At 42.0% G+C, this 19,319-nt stretch overlaps 1 protein-coding gene across 2 annotated transcripts; it reads right to left on the bottom strand.

The window, feature by feature from the left end:
- Positions 1-1,893: 1,893 nt before the first annotated feature.
- sncb (synuclein, beta) lies at positions 1,894-14,024 on the bottom strand. 2 transcript variants are annotated; one of them, XM_012831373.3, is made up of 6 exons: positions 13,796-14,024; positions 12,749-12,882; positions 9,431-9,460; positions 8,579-8,685; positions 4,632-4,718; positions 1,894-2,728 (listed from the first exon to the last, which is right to left on the bottom strand). In XM_012831373.3, the coding sequence occupies exons 2-6, from the start codon at positions 12,867-12,869 to the stop codon at positions 2,696-2,698; spliced, it is 378 nt and encodes a 125-aa protein (XP_012686827.2). In that variant the 5' UTR covers positions 12,870-12,882; positions 13,796-14,024; the 3' UTR covers positions 1,894-2,695. The 2 variants fall into 2 exon arrangements, with proteins under 2 accessions (XP_012686827.2, XP_031443369.1); XM_031587509.2 differs by lacking the exon at positions 13,796-14,024 and adding an exon at positions 13,020-13,364.
- Positions 14,025-19,319: the final 5,295 nt, after the last annotated feature.

Here is a 19,319-nt window from a genome sequence, read left to right as displayed (position 1 = left end):
AATATCTAGAGAGATAGTATCTGCCAACACAACCCCAATTAGACAGCAAAAGTCCACATGGCAGTAGCCAGTAAATCTACAGTAATATTTACTGCCAAAACAATCTGAGCTAAAACCATCTGAGCTAGTTAATGACACCACAGTACAAGGGCACATCAGTGGACCTAGGAAGGCTGGTGCACCCATTTATATATGAAACAAATCTTTTGACATACTATTTATGATTAAAATGTCAATCACACTGTATAAATATAAGTTTATATATATATATATACAGTATATACATTAAATATAAATATATGTTATGTATACTTCAATAGATATAAATGTTTTTACAGGTTATTTAAACCCGCTCCATGTTAAGAACGTGCATCACGCTGGTCGTAAGTCTGAGGTGGCTGGCGCTACCTGTGTTGGTGCTTTCTTTGGAGGACTCTGCCACCTGGTGCACGGCATCTTGAGCTGCTTGCACTGTAATCACATGGGGAGAGACAGCATGGCTGACGTTGGCACACACACACACCCTGGAGCAGAGGTCACTGTGTCCTCAACACCGGGACTGATACCACCACGCTCACACTCCGGCTCCGGTTTGAATTCCTTTATTCTTCCAAACGCAGATTTGGCACGGCAGTTGGAGAATTCTCCTTATGCATGTTTGTTTGCCCTTGAGACTGTTTGTACGCATTCTAATGCTAATGAATTTGAATACATTTTGCCACTCACTTGAATTGTTCTTAAACACATCCATTAATTACATTTTTAGCGTCCAGGTAGACTATATAGCACCTACTAGATATATGTACTGACAAAGTTTAAACAGATTATTCTCATTAGGTTACTCTTTTATCACTGTAAATATATCATAATGATTTATAATAGTGTGGTTAGGCACAACTCTTTTTTTTCTAGGGCAGCTTCATGGTGCACTTAAGTGGCAGATGCATCGCATTAACAAAATAGATGAGCACTTAAAGCAAAACGTATTCCTTGATCAGACAAATCTCTCTCAGTCTAAAACTGGGATAAGTGCTGCATTTCAATGGCATTATCTTGTTATTTTTTTCTCCAAAATCACAGAACAACGCATGCTTCTAGGAGTAACAAACACACCCCAGCATGCTATAACGTGATCAGTTTGACGAGCATGGATCAATTGATCAGTGTTTCACTTGAGGACAGGTACAGAAGAGGGCTGCCCTACCTGCAGTGTCTGTGACCCCCTTGGCCGCAGACTGAGTGCTGCCCTTCAGCCCCTCGAAGGACTTCTTGATGGAGGCCATGCTCCCGGGGTCTCTCACACACAGTCTTCTGTCTCAGAAATACACAAATACATGCGCCGTTGCTCTCTCTCTCTTCCTCTCTCAGATCCTCAAATAAGCACGCAAGTGGGCGTGGGCCCGTTTAATACCCCCGCCAGCCCGCCGCTGGACAGTGCCCGTGCGCGTCCGCCACATTCCAGCCCGATTACACGCACAAAACCCCCCAGTAAAAAGGGGACCTAGATTAGGCTGGCATTCCAGCTATGGAGGGTGAGGGTGAGGGTGAGGGTGAGGGCCCAGGACTGGAGCTCCGAGACGAGGCTCTGGCTCGGATTCTGCAAGCCTCTGCAGTTTGGAGAGCATCTCTTTCATTCATTCAGGATGGAACACCCAGACATCCTCATCGGTGGGGAGGGGGGGGGGGGGGGGGGGGGGGCTGAGAGGGGTGCCTGTGGTAGAGAGTTGACTGTGAGGCAAAAACTGTTAGGCCCCTGTCTCTACCAGTCAGAGTCAGTTTATCCAGCTGGGAGCAGAACAGAGCAAAACAGAGCAGAGCAGAGCAGAGCAGCACGTCAGAGCTTAATGTTGCTGTGGGTGATGGATGGCAGGAAAGAAAAACAAATACTTTTTATTTCTTTTTTCCTTTTTTTATTTACAGAGGATTTGTATGTCTTGCTTGACACAGAAACCTTTATATCAACATTTCCAGCATTGTAAAGCACATATTGATCTGACATCCACTGAGATTTCAAGACACATTTAGACTTGACTTGTTAATTCGCCATTTCACAAACACACCTCACATACACACGCACGCACAAACATAGAGAAGTTGCCCAAGTCTGACAGATACCTCACTGAAATGATATCACAAGCAACTATAAAGGTACAATGTATAAAACTCTTACTTGAAAAACATTAAAATCAACAACTTCCTTCAATAGTAAATGAAAAAAGAGAACCCACAAACAGGCGTTGTACACAGCTATAGAATATTGTTGCTTTTGTATTCATTTACCCAAAGATTCTTTTCTCCCCCAATATGTGCATTGGAAGATCAAATAATCTATTGCACAAATATATAAATACAGATACACGTACAAAGATTCACAAATGGGCTGCGGATCTCATTTCCTTGGGAGGGATTCAAGGGAACGAGGCCAGGCTGCCCATGTTGATAATAAAACTACACCCAGCACATTACAGTAATACCATGACATTTACAATAGATCATAATAAAAGTATTTTCTGTTAGGAAGAACTTTTTTTTTCTCTCGGCAGGAATGTTTTATTTAGTTTGTGTGGGTGTTTTGCTTGTGGATTTTTAGCTGGGTTTTTTTTGCAACCGGGGTTATTGTGATGGGGTCAGCATGTGTCCTTGGTATTGATATAAACCTTTATTGTGCTGCTGGCTGGACGCTGGGATGGTAGGCTTACGCCTCAGGCTCATAGTCCTGGGTCTGCTCCTGGAAATGAACAGAGAAAAACAGAGTTTAGCACTGATAACCACTTAACCACTCTATGCAAGCAGTATACTTTGGGTTTGAGATTTTTTCTCTCGTCTCATCAGGTAATACTTTACTTCATAACTTGACTTGAGTTCAGCTGCACATCTCATGTGCTAGAGGTCTTCTAATGTCTTTGGAATGATTTGGACGAAGACGCATGGTCACCGTCACATAGGTCTCTTTATTCAAATCAATAATAAATAACGGCAATGCCTTTTATTTTGACATGTTCATAAGATATTCAGAACACGGCGGACATCATGGACATCTGTGCTCATTTCCATCAGGGATATTTAGCATACTGGCAATACTGCTGCTGGCAAAGATGTATTGTTTGAGGATATGAGTACCAAGCAAACAATAATGCATCTGTGCTAATAAGTATTATATCATAGAATAAAAGCGAAAATACAAGACACACTGATTCAGAGACGAAGAAACCTGATTAGGCCACAAATTATTTGTACATAATTCATCTTCAAACTAAAGCTCATGAAATAGAGGATTAGTTGTTCTTTATATGCTAGAATCTTACCCTTTTGTGGCTACAGTTAGGCATTACATGCTTTCACCCAAAGATAATTTGGACTGAATGTCTGAGAAAACATTGAGCTGGAGACTGAGGAGACAACCACGAGACAGCAAGAGAATTGGGCATCCCATAATTAACCAAGACAAACAAAATTTAGAAATGTTCGATCCTGTCAGGACTAATTTATAAATAGATTGGCCTTCGTGGAAATTATTGTTGCCATGTAACATATATCATCTCATAAATCTGGCTTATAAATATGCATCCTGATATTTAATTGCAGCAATATTTCTTGTGTAATATCTTGAACGTTCATCAGTCGACCATCAATCTGCCTCAAAGCCACTAATCATGTCAGTGTCTCATGTGACCAGCAGAGGGCAGCGGCAGTCAATCCCTCAAGATCAGTCAACCAGCAAGCCACCCAGATCATCACGACCCAGCCACCGAATGTCCTTTCAATACAGCTGCGTCTTGCCTCCTTCCCTCAGGGGACACTCAAAGAAATGGCAGAAAGATAGGGAGAGAGAGAGAGATAGAGAGAGAGAGAGAGAGAGAGAGAGAGAGAGAGAGAGAGAGAGAGAAAGAGAGAGACAGAGAGAGAAGGGGGAGAGAGAGAGAGACAGAGGGAGAGAGAGGGGGGGGGGGGGGGATAGTGGAAGACATCTCTCACATGTCATACGCCTGACGAGGCAAGCACACTGTTAATACCAATCGACCAGTAGTCAGTCGCCAGGCACCCGAAGAATCCATGTTTACAGAGAGGCAGAGAGAGGCAGGGAGGGAGAGGCTGCTCTGCACCTCCCCACACTGCCCTGACAGTGTCACCATCACCACGCCCCTACAGCCAGACAGGATGCTTATGAGGTAATGACCAGAGACACAGCTTAGAGGGGGGAATAAATAACGTGCAGATAACCCTACAATCACACTTTTTAAATGAAAGGTGTTTTCATCATGATGATGATCTGGGCTGTATCCAGAATACAGTGTATATTCAAAGCCACTGTTCAGTCCATCTTCCTCCCATGCTGGCATACTGATGCTGCAGTATTTTGGCACTGCAGAGATGTCTTCATGGATTTTGTGTTTTTGCCATTTGGTAATTGTCTTTACAGTGGCAGTGTTGTAGGTTTGTATAAAGGCATGCATGTGTGTATGTGTGTGTGTGTGTGTGTGTGTGTGTGTGTGTGTGTGTGTGTGTGTGTGTGTGTGTGTGTGTGTGTGTGTGTGTGTGTGTGTGTGTGTGTGTGCGTGCGTGCGTGCGTGCGTGCGTGCGTGCGTGCGTGCGTGTGTGTGTGTGTGTGTGGTAATGGAGGCTGATCTCACCTGTTGAGTCTGGTCGTATGTCTCGCCCTCAGGCTCCATGAGCCGCTCACCCGCTGGCTCCTCTGTGGCCTCCTGACCAAACTCCGGCTGGGAGAGAAAGGGGACAGAGGAGAGCACTCAGCCACACCATTCACTATACAGGATTCATGTGATTCACTAGATAAGACCCGCAGATACCCTCCACTCATGCACATACACAGAGATATGGAACACACCCACATGCACACACATGAGATAGAGAGAGAGGGAGGGAGAGAGAGAGAGAGAGAGAGAGTGCGGGAAAGAGAGAGAGAGGGAGGGAGGGAGAGAGAGAGAGAGTGCGGGAAAGAGAGAGAGAGGGAGGGAGGGAGAGAGAGAGAGAGAGAGAGAGAGAAAGATTGAGAGAGATGTGCAATGTAGAGTGAGACACATACAGGCAGTGAATGCAACCTCTCACAAATGCACTCACTCAGAGCAAGGACACAAAAGCATTCACAAATACATAAACCCACAAGCAGGCACACACACACACACACACACACACACACACACACACATACACACACACACAGAGTGGATGATAATGGCATTGAAACACAACGACCACACGTTGAATGACCATTTTCTACCCAGTGCTTCGGGCAAAAGCACTTTAAGAGAAATACTCCAAGTTGCCACTTGTCTGTCTAGCACTGGTTCTTGTCATGTGATCCAGATACTCATCTATGTTTGCTCACAGTTACAAAGATAATTGATGAAACACTGAAAGGGAAAGATCCCTAAAATGAGGACACCTCATCTTGGTTTCGGTTTCCTCTTTTGTGGCCGTACGGCTGAGACAGGTGAGAAGAGGGGGGCCCGGTTACCTGGAATGTGAACCAAGCTGAAGGCTAAAGGCAGGTTTTATTTTTAAACTCGGCTAATCGTGTCAATTAGGCCATGCTGGAATAGGACCTAATCCCACGGCATTGTAACAGAACTCAGCTTCAAGATCCACCCACAAAGTGTATATCATTACATGATGCTAGCACTTGGCTTGGTAAACGGTGGCTTTGAGAGTATAGGTATAGGTGTTAAAATGTTCATGCCACCATTGGTTTGGGCTGGCAGGATGACACCCTAAAGAGAATAAGCCACATGTACAATTAAAAAAGTCTGTTATTCCTCTTCTATCTGAAGGTAATTACCTCCTTCATCTAGTATTACAGCTGGTCAGCAAATGCATAATTTCTGTTTTTTGCGCTGAACACTTATGAGCGTAAAAGCCGTAAAACTGCAGCCAGTGGAAGCTCCTTATCTTAAGTCTCAGTGTAAGCGAGTTATGAGATTACTGAGGCAACAAAAGAGAACAACAATAACAACAACAAGGGGGCCGCACACCCAGTGGGTGGGGAGACTTCTGGGTTACGGCTCTGACACCATTTTCTGTTACACTTTTCTTAAGTAACCTTAGGTATCATATACTCAATGCTTAATTAATTTATACTTCTAACATAAGTCTGTGCTGTTACAAGATGTACTTTTGGTTAGGGTAAGGGTTAGGTTTAAGGTTATTAACAGGTGACAATATCTACATTAATATAGTTAATTACTCAATCCAGATTTAGTACACTGTATTTAAAGGTTACTTCAAATGGAGGGTGACCACATTTCCAAAACGTTTAATGATGCAGTTGCTTTTGTACATGTTTCTTGATGAAACATATACATATATATATATATATATGTATATATATATAGTCTTGTTATATATATATATATATATATATATATATATATATATAACGAGACTAAGTCAAACACTGAAATGTTAAAAGTAAAACCTCCCTCTGTGCAGGAACACAGTGTTCCTGCCAATTACTGCTGCCGACCCACCCATCCACCCAGGCAGTGCATCAAAGTATGGGCATCAGTGAAAAACACAGCTGCTACCAAACAGCAACCCACACAGACACAGACACAGAGCAGGGGTGGTCAGCAGCAGCTTAAGCAGAGATCAGACGGCTATATGGACATCTCATCTCATCTCATCTCGCGCCAGTCACCAGTCTCATTCCTGAACTCAATGAATTTTCCCCTGTGCTTATTACAAACAGATGGCTTCTTTATTGAATTAACCATTCAACCATTCTCAAGAGGTCCATACGATTACATTTCTCTGAACCACACGGCTAACTTTAGAGCTTCAGCTGATTTCCGTGGAGCCGTTTAAACGTTTTCTGGCTGGTAGACCATCATAATCAATCTTGGGTTTATATCATGTTTGAGTTTCTGAGTCATGTCCTAATAAGATAAATCTGGCATCTAATTGGAGTTTAACTGGAGTGATTTCATTAATACAATCTAAAATCCTCGCCCAATATTTCTCTAATTTGACAAATTACTAGACCATGCGTAAACCTGTGCCAGCCCCTGTGCCTTGGGCAGTGCTGCAAATATGACAGGTTTTTTTTCCAGCATCTCAGGTGTGTAATAAACCCTGTGAATTACACTCAATTGAATTAGCATGTGTCTGCGGCTGAATGAGAACTTCTGAGCGGTCACACAGATAATCAGAAAAGAGAACAACAACAGTGGGTGGGGAGACTTCTGGGTTACGGCTCTGACACCATTTTCTGTTACACTTATCTTAATTAACCTTAGGCATCATTTATCCTTTGGCTTAATTAACTTGTACTTTTTACGTAAGTCTGTGCTGTTACAAGTTGTACTTTTGGTTAGGGTAAGAATGAGAATTTCTGAGTGCTCACACAGATACCCAAGACTGTTGTTTTGTTTTTGTTTTTTTTTGGTTCTTTTTTTTCCAAAGTGACTTTCCAGGTCGTGTTCCCATCTCAACTCTGAGACAGCTGCATCACCCCACAGCAGATCAATAAGGCTGGCACACATCTAAGACACCGCACCTTGTGTTCCCTTCTCCCTTATTAGTCTCTGCACAAGAGAAGGAGAAGGGACAAGAAGTTCCCCACTTGTTGTAGTGGTGATGTTGCACAATATGTTTTGATGAAATGCTTATGCTAATGCCTATGCAAAGGGCCATATATATAGTGAAGTCTCCAGACACAGGCACCCTTTGCATACTACTGATGAGCCATTCCAGAGGACGTTGGAGTGAGTGTGGGTTAAAGTGGAAAGGAGTCATAAATAATCTGTACACATCCATTTCCTCCAGGTATGCATCGTCTCAAATGCACGAGAGACAAAGACAAATGGTGGTCATCTGTGGTGAGTCTCACAATGTAGGAATGGGACAGGGGGTTGCTTCTTTGTATAGTGATGCAACAATGTAGTGTTTTGCACTTCTATGTGTGGAGTGTTGTGTCTATTTGTGTGTGTTTGTGTTTTTTTGTATGAGCGTGTAAGTACATGCAAGACATCTGCACGTGTGTCAGCAAGGGGCTGTGTGGGCAATTCGATCACATCTAAAGCCACCAATTTCCATGACACCTGATTTCCATGACAATGTGTCTTTGCTAAAGTCCTAGCCACAACCCAGCATACAGCAGAGAAAACCCTAACTATGCTCTGGTGCCTTGTAATTGCTTAGTGCTGGGCCCAGTGACATTGTGCAAGGTTGCAGGGGATAGGGGCAAACATAACACAGGGGAAGGTTAGAGGCTGTGATGATAGTCCCTCTGGGACCAGCTGTCTCATTGCCTGTCACTGGGCCACTGATGCAAGACCTGTGCTCAGAGGGCGAGGCACCGCGTGGACCCCTGGGATGATTCCTGGAGGAGATTCACACCAGTAACTGGATGGTTGTGCAATCACTTCATAAAAACTGACCCATTCGACCAAAAAATTATCCAAAAAAAAAACCCCCGGTGCAGTCTTTGTGTGCAAAAAAACTATCCCTGAAAAAACAGCTTTCCAACACAGCTTCCTAACTAAAGGACTTTAAAAATAACCTGGCATGCATGTCAGTGTCTATTTTTAGTCAGGAAAGGGGGATTCAGAACGGAACCTACATTCAAGTCGGAGGGGAATTCATCTTTCTTCACCAGGCCAGTGGCTGCAGCAATGTTCCCGGCACCTGACATTACTGCGCCCCCGAGCTGCGTGGCTTGCTCCTTAGCTGTGAACAAAAAGGAATATATCAACTTTTCTCTGATTTCTGATGTATCTTGGATGTACAGACATTGCTTCATTTAGCTGTCCTCAGCTTTAATTGGAACAATGTAGCTATGTAGCTAATAACGACCAGAACCATTAGGTACTCTACAGCTTTATGCTAAATGCGTAACATATCCTCACACACATATTTTAAACGACTTCTTCTTCTATGGTATGAGGTTGTTTGTGTAGCAATGGCGTTCCTTAGCCAAACAATAGTGTCTAAAGCGCACATCAGTAAACATTTATTACAATGTCAAAACCGGCCCATTGCCTTTGATGGCCATTTGCTAGAGTGGTCTAACACACACTAAAAGAGCCATTAAGGAGCTTACACACCAAACAAGCACACTCAACTACAGTCTACATTTTACAAATATTTTGCTGGATTTGGCTAAATTATAGTTTATAAACAGTATAAGATAGCCTGTACTAATATTGTACTATGGTTGTTAACAACACATTGTTAAATATATTTGTATCTACATTATATACACTATCGTACGGAACACCGCATTTGTTCTGGTGGATTGGGTTAACCTGCCAGCCAGAGTCTAGCCGTATTAAATTATTGAAGAGGTGGAAAGCACACGCAGTATGCACCAGTAACTGACTTGCTGATGTGTTTGCTGAGGTGATGAGCTCTATCATATATTAATACATCTTCAGAAATACTAAATACAGAACTGCCAAGAAGGTCAGCTTACCTGTTGCAACACTGTCTTTGGTCTTGCTCCCTAGAAGGCAAAAAAAAAAAGAATAAGCACTATTACAAAGTGATACATTTTCATATAAACACAGACAATGATGAATACACTTGAACAGTTATGAAAGTAGGAACGTTCCTGATGTTCATACTCATTGCAGAATAACAGCATTAGAATCTGTCTGAATCCTCATTACTTAAGATCTATTTCAATATTAATGTCTTGAAAGTATTTTATTGAATACCGCACTGAGCCCATATTCTTTTTAAAAGCTCTTTTAAATTCTATAGAAGCTTGCATGAAATTGCTCAACTGAGGGCTATTTCATTTCTGTAAGTGCAAGCTTCTTATTCAAATTCCCATAATCTTTTATACCTGGTGTTATGAGCATTTAAACAAAATCCACGCTGACGGTATGCGGTATAATATATATACAGTGCAACTAAGATGAGCTCTGTTTTTTGTTCTCCTGTTTCTATGTACGTGAGGAAATGGTTCCTTCTGGACTCAGCATTTCAGCCACTCAGCTTGCACTTCACCCTCAGTCACAACAGACATTTAACAGGGATTAAACTGTGCCGCCCGTCAGGGGAGCACACCTAGCCTCACACACGCACACGCGAGAGTCTACGCTCATTCAAACCCCCGCAATCCCACTTCGAACAAGGTCACAAAAACACGGCACTCTGATGGCTCACTCTCGCCTCCGATGAGGATCAGCACACCACTTTCAGCTGTCAGTGGATGGCCTTTTCTAGTGAATGAGGCATTGCCCTTTCAACTGATGCCAAGATCTCAAGACATTTCTGCCTTTCTCAAGACCTCCTCAAGACTGGTTATAAGCATGGCGCATGACACTTGTTTGGTGCACTCACCCAAAACAGGAGGAGCACAGATACACCACTGAAGGTAAGAGCAACACGCCTCATTTAACACGCACGCCTTATGAATTACTCACAAAGACAACGTTTCCATTTTCAGCACTGTAATGCAAAGAGGCATTTCAGAGTGGACCCTGAGAATCAACACCGTTTCTATCTGTCTGAAAGAAATCAGAAATCAGAGGACTCAAGGTCTGACCTTTAAACCTTACAGCTTGACTTCTGTTTACCACTGGATGGTTCTGGGATCTTTCTTTCATGGCCATTGTAGTGTGAGCTCTCAAAAGGCATTGTGCGTGCGTAGGGGGCTATAAAACACAGCTGCCGTGGGGTTGGGATGTCTTCCCATCTCCTTGGCTGCGCTCTGCTGGGCTGGGTGGGCGGTGGGTGGGATGCAGCAGCAGTCAAAGGTGAGGGGGAGGCCTATGAGCTCATTCTCACCCCTCCTCCACACACAAGCCCACAGGGTGAATCAAGCGTAGCTTTCTAGGGCACCACCACCACTGTTCTCTCGTGCGAGCACACATAGGGATGATGTGCCTTCTCTCTTTTTCTCTCCTCCCCTCTCTCTTTCCCTGTCTGTCTCCCTCCCTCTCTCTCTCTCTCTCTCTCTCTCTCTCTTTCTCTCAGCTAGCCCTTTGGAACACCAGAAAGGACATGCATGGCCCTCACACGGGAAATAGCCACACGAAAGCAACACAACCAGGCAGTATGTGACACAGCAGTGCATTGACTAAGAAGGCAGGCCTGAGATATATTGCTTTGGTTGTCGCTGAGCAGACCGTGGCTGCCGTACCCTGCCACAGACTTGCCGTTCTTTCAACATAGAGGGAGAGAGGTCTACAGGTCGAAATCAGACTGATTAGTTCCTCTGCCTTCACTGAAGGGAACAATGGTCCGTGACTGCTGCTCTAATTAAGTTCATCCCTCACAATTTCTAGGTGCTTAAAGGGAATGTTTTAAGACATTTTTAAGACACTTTTCATACAGTGTATCAAATTAGGTAATATATATATATACTGGCTAATCTATGTCCAATATTTAGGATGTTCAACATACCATATTGATGAATTTTATGGATTTCATATCCATGCCATGTGCTCATATCATGCTTCATCTCAAATTGCTTATCCATATTAAGCTGTGCTTAGCTAGTCATGCATTCCGGTTCACATTAAAAAAGACTTCTAACCAAAATTTGCCATAAAAGAGACATTATTTTGCCATAGTGCAACACCCCCTTCTCCACACAAACAGACACATACAGTTACCAAAATAAACATCCCTCCCAGCACAAAGTCAAAAGCCAGCAAATTTGCTTGCAGAGGAGATCATTTTTATTTGTAAGTACCCAGCTCTTCCTAAGACAAACTATGGTATTGCTCTATACTGGCTTCTTGAAGATGCTCAGCAAAATGACCTAACACTATCAGCTGACATCAAAGCAGAAGCACACTACATTACCAAAGTTTTGTAATAAATATGAGGCTGAAAGGCTAAATGTATAGGGACTTTCGTCATTACAGTCACCACGGTGAATTAGACACTCTATGAGATCATGGAATTCGGTGACATGTGGCCTGTAAGGCTCCCTCCCAGCACCAGCGAGGGATCAAAATGATGTTGGATGATCTCCAGACTACATGTCTATCTGAACTCTATGAGTCTCTGAATACTAACGCTGCTTATCCACGCATAGCATTACTACCGAGGCATACAGCACACTCACATGTTTGAATGCATTATGCTTAAAACCAAATTCTCAAATTAAAAAGTCTTTTCAGTGTTGTTTCAAATAAACACCTTTCCATCACGTTGAAAGGCTGAAAGAGTGTCTTTGTTCACAAACCACATGCATTGTAAATGCAACAGTTTCATAAGCTTCCAACAAAAATCAAATGAGCTCCTCCAGAATTCACCCTAAATGATTACTACAGGGAGCAAAACTGGCCTATGACCTAAAATACCTACATAGACAGAACATTGGCAAAGTATAGCAAATACGGTAGTTACACTACAAGCGCAAATCAAGAGTGTCCCATTGTTGTTAAACGTCTGTGTTGAATATCAGTATCAGTATGAATAACTTAATATACTACTGTTATCATGAAAAACAGGTGATTTCAAGGTGACTGTCTATACGCAACAGCTGTGATAAAATAATTGCAAAATATTATATCATGTGAAAGTCACTATGCACGGTCTACGTGAGAGAAAAAAGATCACCACACCCCTCTTACAGCCAATGAGATATACAAACGTCCCCCATCCTATAGCGATGCGCTATGTGGTTATGTAGGAGAAGGCAACAGCTTCCCCCAACCGTGGCAGGGATGCCTGGACGTCATCACCCCCACGGAGGCAGGCGCGAGGCATATCCGTGATGTGCATACATTTAAGGAATTGATGAGGCACACGACTCGTGTATTTCTCTTACCCACAAACATGACTCCTTCCTTGGTCTTCTCCGCAGCCATAGCCGCTCCTTCCTTGGTCTTCTCGGCGGCCACGTCCATAGCTTCTTTAGCTTTAGAAAGCCCCTTCATAAAAACATCCATCTTGGCCCCGTCGCTTCACAAAGAAAAAGAATGAATGAATAAATCGATGTCAATCACCGTGCTTGCCTTACATCAACACGTTATCAAAATTCGACATTGCCAACACACAGTATAGTCTATTCAGATGTGACCAGTCAAAAAGCCACGAACTGTCAGTAAAGTGGCTTCACTACCCCTGGCACTTCAACACAATGGAGGAGGGAATGGAACGCCTCGTTTGCCTCCAGCTAGAATCGTTTGTGACTATGTTTACACTAAATATTACTCTTTTAAGGTCCACTATTAATTCCCAGTCGCAAATGGGCAATGGAACACGATGTCCTCGAAACGGTTAATTGTGCACCTGCTCATTAATTATTACTTAATGTAACGTTACTCTCAATGCCCGATAAGTGTCTTTCAAATAGACCTGGCTGTATCACATAAATGGCAGTATTCAATGACATAATGGAAGAGCATTACATGGTGGAGATAATGCAAGATGGAGAAGAAATAGGCAACAAATATGCACACATCCTTCACTAATTTAAAACTAAGTATTTTGTGTAAAGACTCATTTACTTTACAATATACAACTTCGTCATTCTTTGGTTATTGTTCCTATTTTACAAATTAATAATTTTGTTGTAATAGTAGGTTATTCACGATATCAACAGTATGGTGTCATCAACGTCCTTACAACATATTGTTGGACAGCAGTAGGTGCATTTCAAGGCAAATTGATGGTGTGCAATTCACCATCATCAGGTTGTCGCCACATGCCTATGGTATTATACCAATTATATTTACATCGAATAAGAGGTGTATATTGTTTAATCCTTAAATAGTCAGTATAATTTCGCTCTACACACAACATGCTCTGTTAAATACGCGATGATCACAAGCAGTCAGAACCAGAAACCATTGCAAACAGATGTCACACTTACCTTTTGTTCCCAAAAATGTCACTTCTCCTTATAGTTCAATTGCACAGTATTCAAATATGGTCTAAGGGGGGAAATCTCACAATAATATGATCACTAGGTGGGCCTTCCTCCGTATGCGCTCAGCCAATAGCAGCGGACCTCCTCAAGGCGCAACTGAGAACATCCACGTAGCCCCTACCATTGATCAACCACAGATCCCTGCCGCTAGTGGTGCCTGTACATTTATGATTAATGTAAAAGTGCGCTTAATGTTATCTAGCAGTCAGGGGGGTGACGAGCTATGCTGTGTGTGGAAGTCTTTACAGAATGAAACACCAGCGCTGAGCTTTATTGTAGAAATAGGCATCCCCACCCGATAGGATTTCAGTCCTCTAAAGAATAAAATATATTTTTTAGACGTGCCGTTAAAGGCTTCCCTTCCATTACTGTGGACTCGCTTTGGTGGGATGAAAGTGACCAACCATTCCACGTTACCGACTGTAATGTTATTAACACTGTTTGATGTGATGTGATGATTACGTTATCCCATCACCATCATCATTCAGGGCAACATCATTGTCGACTGGGTTTCTGACACATATGTCATTGTAAAACGATATCATATTTAGATGGCTAATTATCCCGTATAAGAATACTTGTTGGCGAGCAGTGAGCTAATAAGCGGCAAACCATACAGTAAGTTCCAAGCGATGTGACATTTTAGCATAATGCCTACAATTATAATTCTGAAGTGACCTACGCAGAGCTCAAGCTACCTCACACAGTTACATAGCCTATAAGACTGTTAACAACTCCTTCCTAAGTGTGTTCTGACTATGTCGATTTAATGAAATCACATGTTTTTGTTTCTGTTCAAACTACAGGAACTTAGGATATCTGGTATATTCAAGATATTTAAATGTTTACCATTGTCTGCCACCGTTATTATTTTCTTGTGTTAATTAGTGTTGAGACCTTGGGTTGAGGATAATGCCTACTGTAATAAGTAGAGCGACAGTCACGTTCACTGATCTTCACATTCACTGGATAGACTGATACAACCAAATGTTACTTTCCATTGCATCCATATGATGCAGGGTGCTGTAAATGCTGAAAACCACGAGTATTGCCGTGTTCTGTTCTGTTAGATACGAATATTCGACAGAGGTCTGTGTTACTATTTACCTCTCGCTCATAAATATATATTTGTAACAATGAGATGAAGATGGCTTTTAGGTGTAGTAGGTACATTTTCGAGTATTATTTCTGTGCGCGATGGTACACTCCACAGCAGTAGCGGCTTCATCACAGCACCCATAGGCTACCGATATTTGAACCATACTGCCACGTTATTAGGCTACAGATAATCGTGTTATGTATTGTAGTAATGAAGAGGCTTGTAATACTATTTCAATAGTACTTTACTGGAAGTCGTACATAACCTATACAGCAGCACATGCAGGGCTCGAAATTGGCACCCGCCAAGCGCCAATGGCGTGTAGATTTTTGGGCTGGCGACTAAATTGTGTCCGATGCTCCGCCACTTGGCGAGTGAAATTGCGCAGTACAGCTCCCGACTACCGCGCCCGTCATGGTTAAAAATAGCTTGCAACGCCAACACGAACGGTGGGAGAGGGGCAAGGGTTACATAACGTTCTTCGAATTTTTATACAACTATAACAATTTGCGCGCGAATACAATGTTCTATTATTTTGCCAGCGAATACAACGTTTATAAAGTTCTAATATTTTGAGTGCGAATCAAAAGTTGAAACAGACTTAGTTGGCCACACGCAAGTTAACGCAGATAAATGAAAGCTAAAATAATGTGGCAATTCATTGCCGATGCATCACCTCCAGCAAAGATGCAGCGAACATCTAGGGAGGAAGAAACAACAGCCACAACAGCAGCTACCGCTACCAAGGAAATGTTGCAGTAGGTGGCTCATTGCATTAATGGGAAGCCACGGCAGTGGCTGAAATATGTTGACGGTGATAAGCGTAGAAGAAGAGCAACGGCAGAACAAGCATAGCCCCGACCGGTGGGCTCTCGCACGCCCCCTTCATTGAGGCAGAGGTACTTTTTGCCTCCCCTCTGTTCTTTTCAATGCGGTTTTATGTCAGATCAGCAAGACTATGGTGGCTATAATCTTCTTTTGAATATGTATGCTATATTGTTAGTTGGACAATATTTATTTATCATATAAGTGTCATTTTAAAGCTTAATTTAGATTTTTTGTAGGCCTAATGCAACGCTTCTTATGAGGTTAAATTAATTCATCTGAAGTATATTTCTAATAGCCAACTCTTGAATGTGCTTTGATAAATTGTGGTCATGCAAAAGTTAATTAAATAATGTATCTCTATAGTTTGGATGAGAAGAACAGACTACATCAACGCCAGCCAGCCAGCCACCCACCCAGCATAACCAAACACATACCAATAACCCCAAATCTATAAAACTGGGCTTCAGACAGCGTATGTTGTATAGTGAAGGAGGGCCTTTACGGATCCCGGGTACAGCATACAGCGCGCGTTGCGGCTGTCACCAGCCAAATGGGCAATATTGGTTGATTTTATTTAATTCATTCTGAGAGTGATTTACAATGACATTAAAATCATAGGTAAAGGTTGTTTATGTCAAACAATGTCAGAGTAAGTCTGAAATACCAGGTTTAATTTTGGCCGGTAAAAAATATGATTGGCTGGTAATTTTTTTCATCTACCAGCCATGTTGGCTGGTAAGCCAAAAAGTAAATTTCGAGCCCTGAGCACATGTATATTCAACTTCACTTCTTCACTTAATCTGCATACCTTACTACAGAATCAGAATAGCCTGACACCTAGTGTCAGAGAATACAACAAATCGCTTGTATGAAATTAATTTGAATGACACAAGTGATGAAACACTAGGCCTACTGAAGTTATTCGATTAATAGTTATAGCTTAAGTAGACAAATCGTGGTGGATAGTTTCTTGTTTTTGGGGTTTTGTCCGACAAAAGCCTGAGTTCTGATAAGAAATAGGGAGAGGAGATAGCAAAGCCCTGGGCTGGGTTTCCCGATAACGGTTTCTCTTAGCGTTTTATGAAGATTTGAAGGATAGGTTACATAACTGAATTTGTTAACTTTTTTTAAGTGTTTCCCAAACCATCTGTTAAGAGTTCCTTAACCTTAAGAGGCTTAATTAATGTTGCTTAGATGGTTTATTGTCATCAACAAATGTTTGAGCATGCATGAGGCCTACGATGGCCATGACTCAGATTGGAGCGTAGACAGGGGCGTGGCCACGTGGTGGCCAGGGGGGGGCCACGGCCACCATTAGTCAGAGAATGGCCACCCTGCCGGCCCCCCCAACCTCACGGCACGGCAAAAAAAAAATAAAAAAAAAAAATCCACCTGAATAGAATCGGTATAAAGCTGAAATAAATGCATTCATATTTTTTTTTATCAAGTCGTCTTATATTGTCATTTGTCACTTAAGCTACAAGCCCCATATTTGCAACATGTTGGGCCGCGCCCCCCATCAACAGCGCAAGACACAAACCAACGTGCCTGCATTCTGACAGCGCTTCAATGGAGACTAGCAGCTAACCACTAGATACCACTGTAACTAACAGGTGAGTAAGTTGGTAATACTTGAAAGGATCATTGAAATGATAAGATCATAAAGTTATCTTCACACTCAATTTAATGTGTAAGAATGATACAACATTGAGGAATTGTGGCAGAGTGAGTTGAGTTAGGCTGCTGCTGTTATTTTTGCAAACTTGTAAGATTATCTCTGGCTAGCGAGCTAGCGCTAGCTAGTTAGCTTAAGTCCATTCCCAGGTGTCACTTAGTCATAGATAACACACTGTCGCTAGTTTACACTTGACATTGAAATAAAAGCAGTCTATAGTTAATGTTGTGTAAAATGTGTCTTTAAAGATGTCACAATGAAAAGGATAAGTGCCTCAGGGGGAGACAGGAAAATCCATGCTTATTTTGCCAGCACGCGTAGCTGAAGAATGGGACAGGGTCGGTCGGGTTATGACAAACAAAAATAATTTAAAGGCTGGCCATATAATAAACATATATTTATTCAATCTGTAAAATGTTAATGATTGCATGTTTAGTCTTAAAAACAAAACAAAAGAACAACATGTAATTGGAAGTGGATAGCACTTATGTTAAAAGCTGATACTAATGGGATTCTTTGGTGTTTTACAGACATTTCCAAGTCCAGGGGTGAAGCTCCAGCGCAACCTCAACTAAATTTCCCCAAGACACTCCAGGGAAACCGAAACAGGGGCTTCAAGGGTGAGTGGTATGCAGTCCACCCCTGGTTAGAATACTCCATAAGTGAAGACTCTACCTCTAACAAACAAAAAAGACAATTATGTAAAATGATTTACATGGATCTACCTACACTCACTGACTCACTCACTCACACACACACACACACACACACACACACACACACACACACACACACACACACACACACACACACACACACACACACAAACAAACAAAGAGTGCCCCTTGTAGACCTGGTTTGTCAGTGCTCTGTTTTCATTCAGCACCACAATCTGTTTGATGTAGTAAGCTAGTGATATTGTTCACTGTTTGTAGTGATACTGTTCAATGTACATTATACATATTGTTGATATTTTTTTTCTTTATGTATTATGGGACATGTGTGTGTGATGTAATGTTTTTGCTTTTCTTTCTCTTTATATATACATATGTATATATTATCGCAAATGAATGGAATATTGCACTTAAAATGCTACAGTTTACCTAAATAAATTATCGCCTAAAATGACAATTCATATCGTGTCTGTCACTTGCACTAAAAACATCCCTGTCTCATGTTAAGGTCCCGAACCCCCTCACATAATCATGACACATCGCACTCACACATTATCTAAGCACCCATTCCAATAACATGGGATTATCAATAAGACATCATTAGTGTCCATAAGAAGGTTCAAGCCATTGTTTATGGCTATATGAGCCGTTAGAAAACTGCTGCTCTGAGTGATGCAGTGTGTGAGTTTTAAAATAGTAGTTTTTGACAATCAAGTGCCACCCCAAATAAAAGACTGGCCAGAGCCGGCCCCCCCAGAAATAATGTCCTGGCTACGCCCCTGAGCGTAGATGATCGTGATTCAAGTAGGCTAAAATAAATAAAGTTCAGAAATAAAGACGGCTGTATGCTAGCTGTTTGTATTCGCAAGGAATTTAAAAAAATAACGATAGTAGCTAATTGATAACGATGTTTTTGATTTGTATTTAATGAAGCACAAAATGTAATGCAACACATATCTTGGTTTTATCCCAGTCAGTGCATATGTCCAGACACTAACACAATATTTTTTGGCTCTAAAACGTTTGTAGGCCTATAGCTAAGAGTGATCCAGAACAAATGTGTGAAAGTATCTCTAGAGAAGGATACCTTAGCTATGGACGTTCTGGGAAACAGCTCGAAACTTTAAAGTGCAGTTTAAGCCTAACTTGACTTAACTGCAGGCTTGGGGAGTAACGGAATACATGGAACGG

The sequence above is a fragment of the Clupea harengus genome, chromosome 20, assembly GCF_900700415.2.
Source record: "Clupea harengus chromosome 20, Ch_v2.0.2, whole genome shotgun sequence".
In the NCBI taxonomy this organism is placed as follows: domain Eukaryota; kingdom Metazoa; phylum Chordata; class Actinopteri; order Clupeiformes; family Clupeidae; genus Clupea; species Clupea harengus.
Note: the sequence above shows the minus strand (reverse complement) of the source record. Positions and strands in the feature narration are given on the sequence as shown.

Excerpts from the sequence above, each read along its gene's own strand:
- sncb (XM_012831373.3), bottom strand. The coding sequence starts at position 12,869 with ATGGATGTTTTTATGAAGGGGCTTTCTAAAGCTAAAGAAGCTATGGAC. Across the intron at positions 9,461-12,748 it reads GGAAGGAGTCATGTTTGTGG|GGAGCAAGACCAAAGACAGT; the intron begins GTAAGAGAAATA and ends TTTGCCTTCTAG. Across the intron at positions 2,729-4,631 it reads CATACGACCAGACTCAACAG|GAGCAGACCCAGGACTATGA; the intron begins GTGAGATCAGCC and ends GTTCATTTCCAG.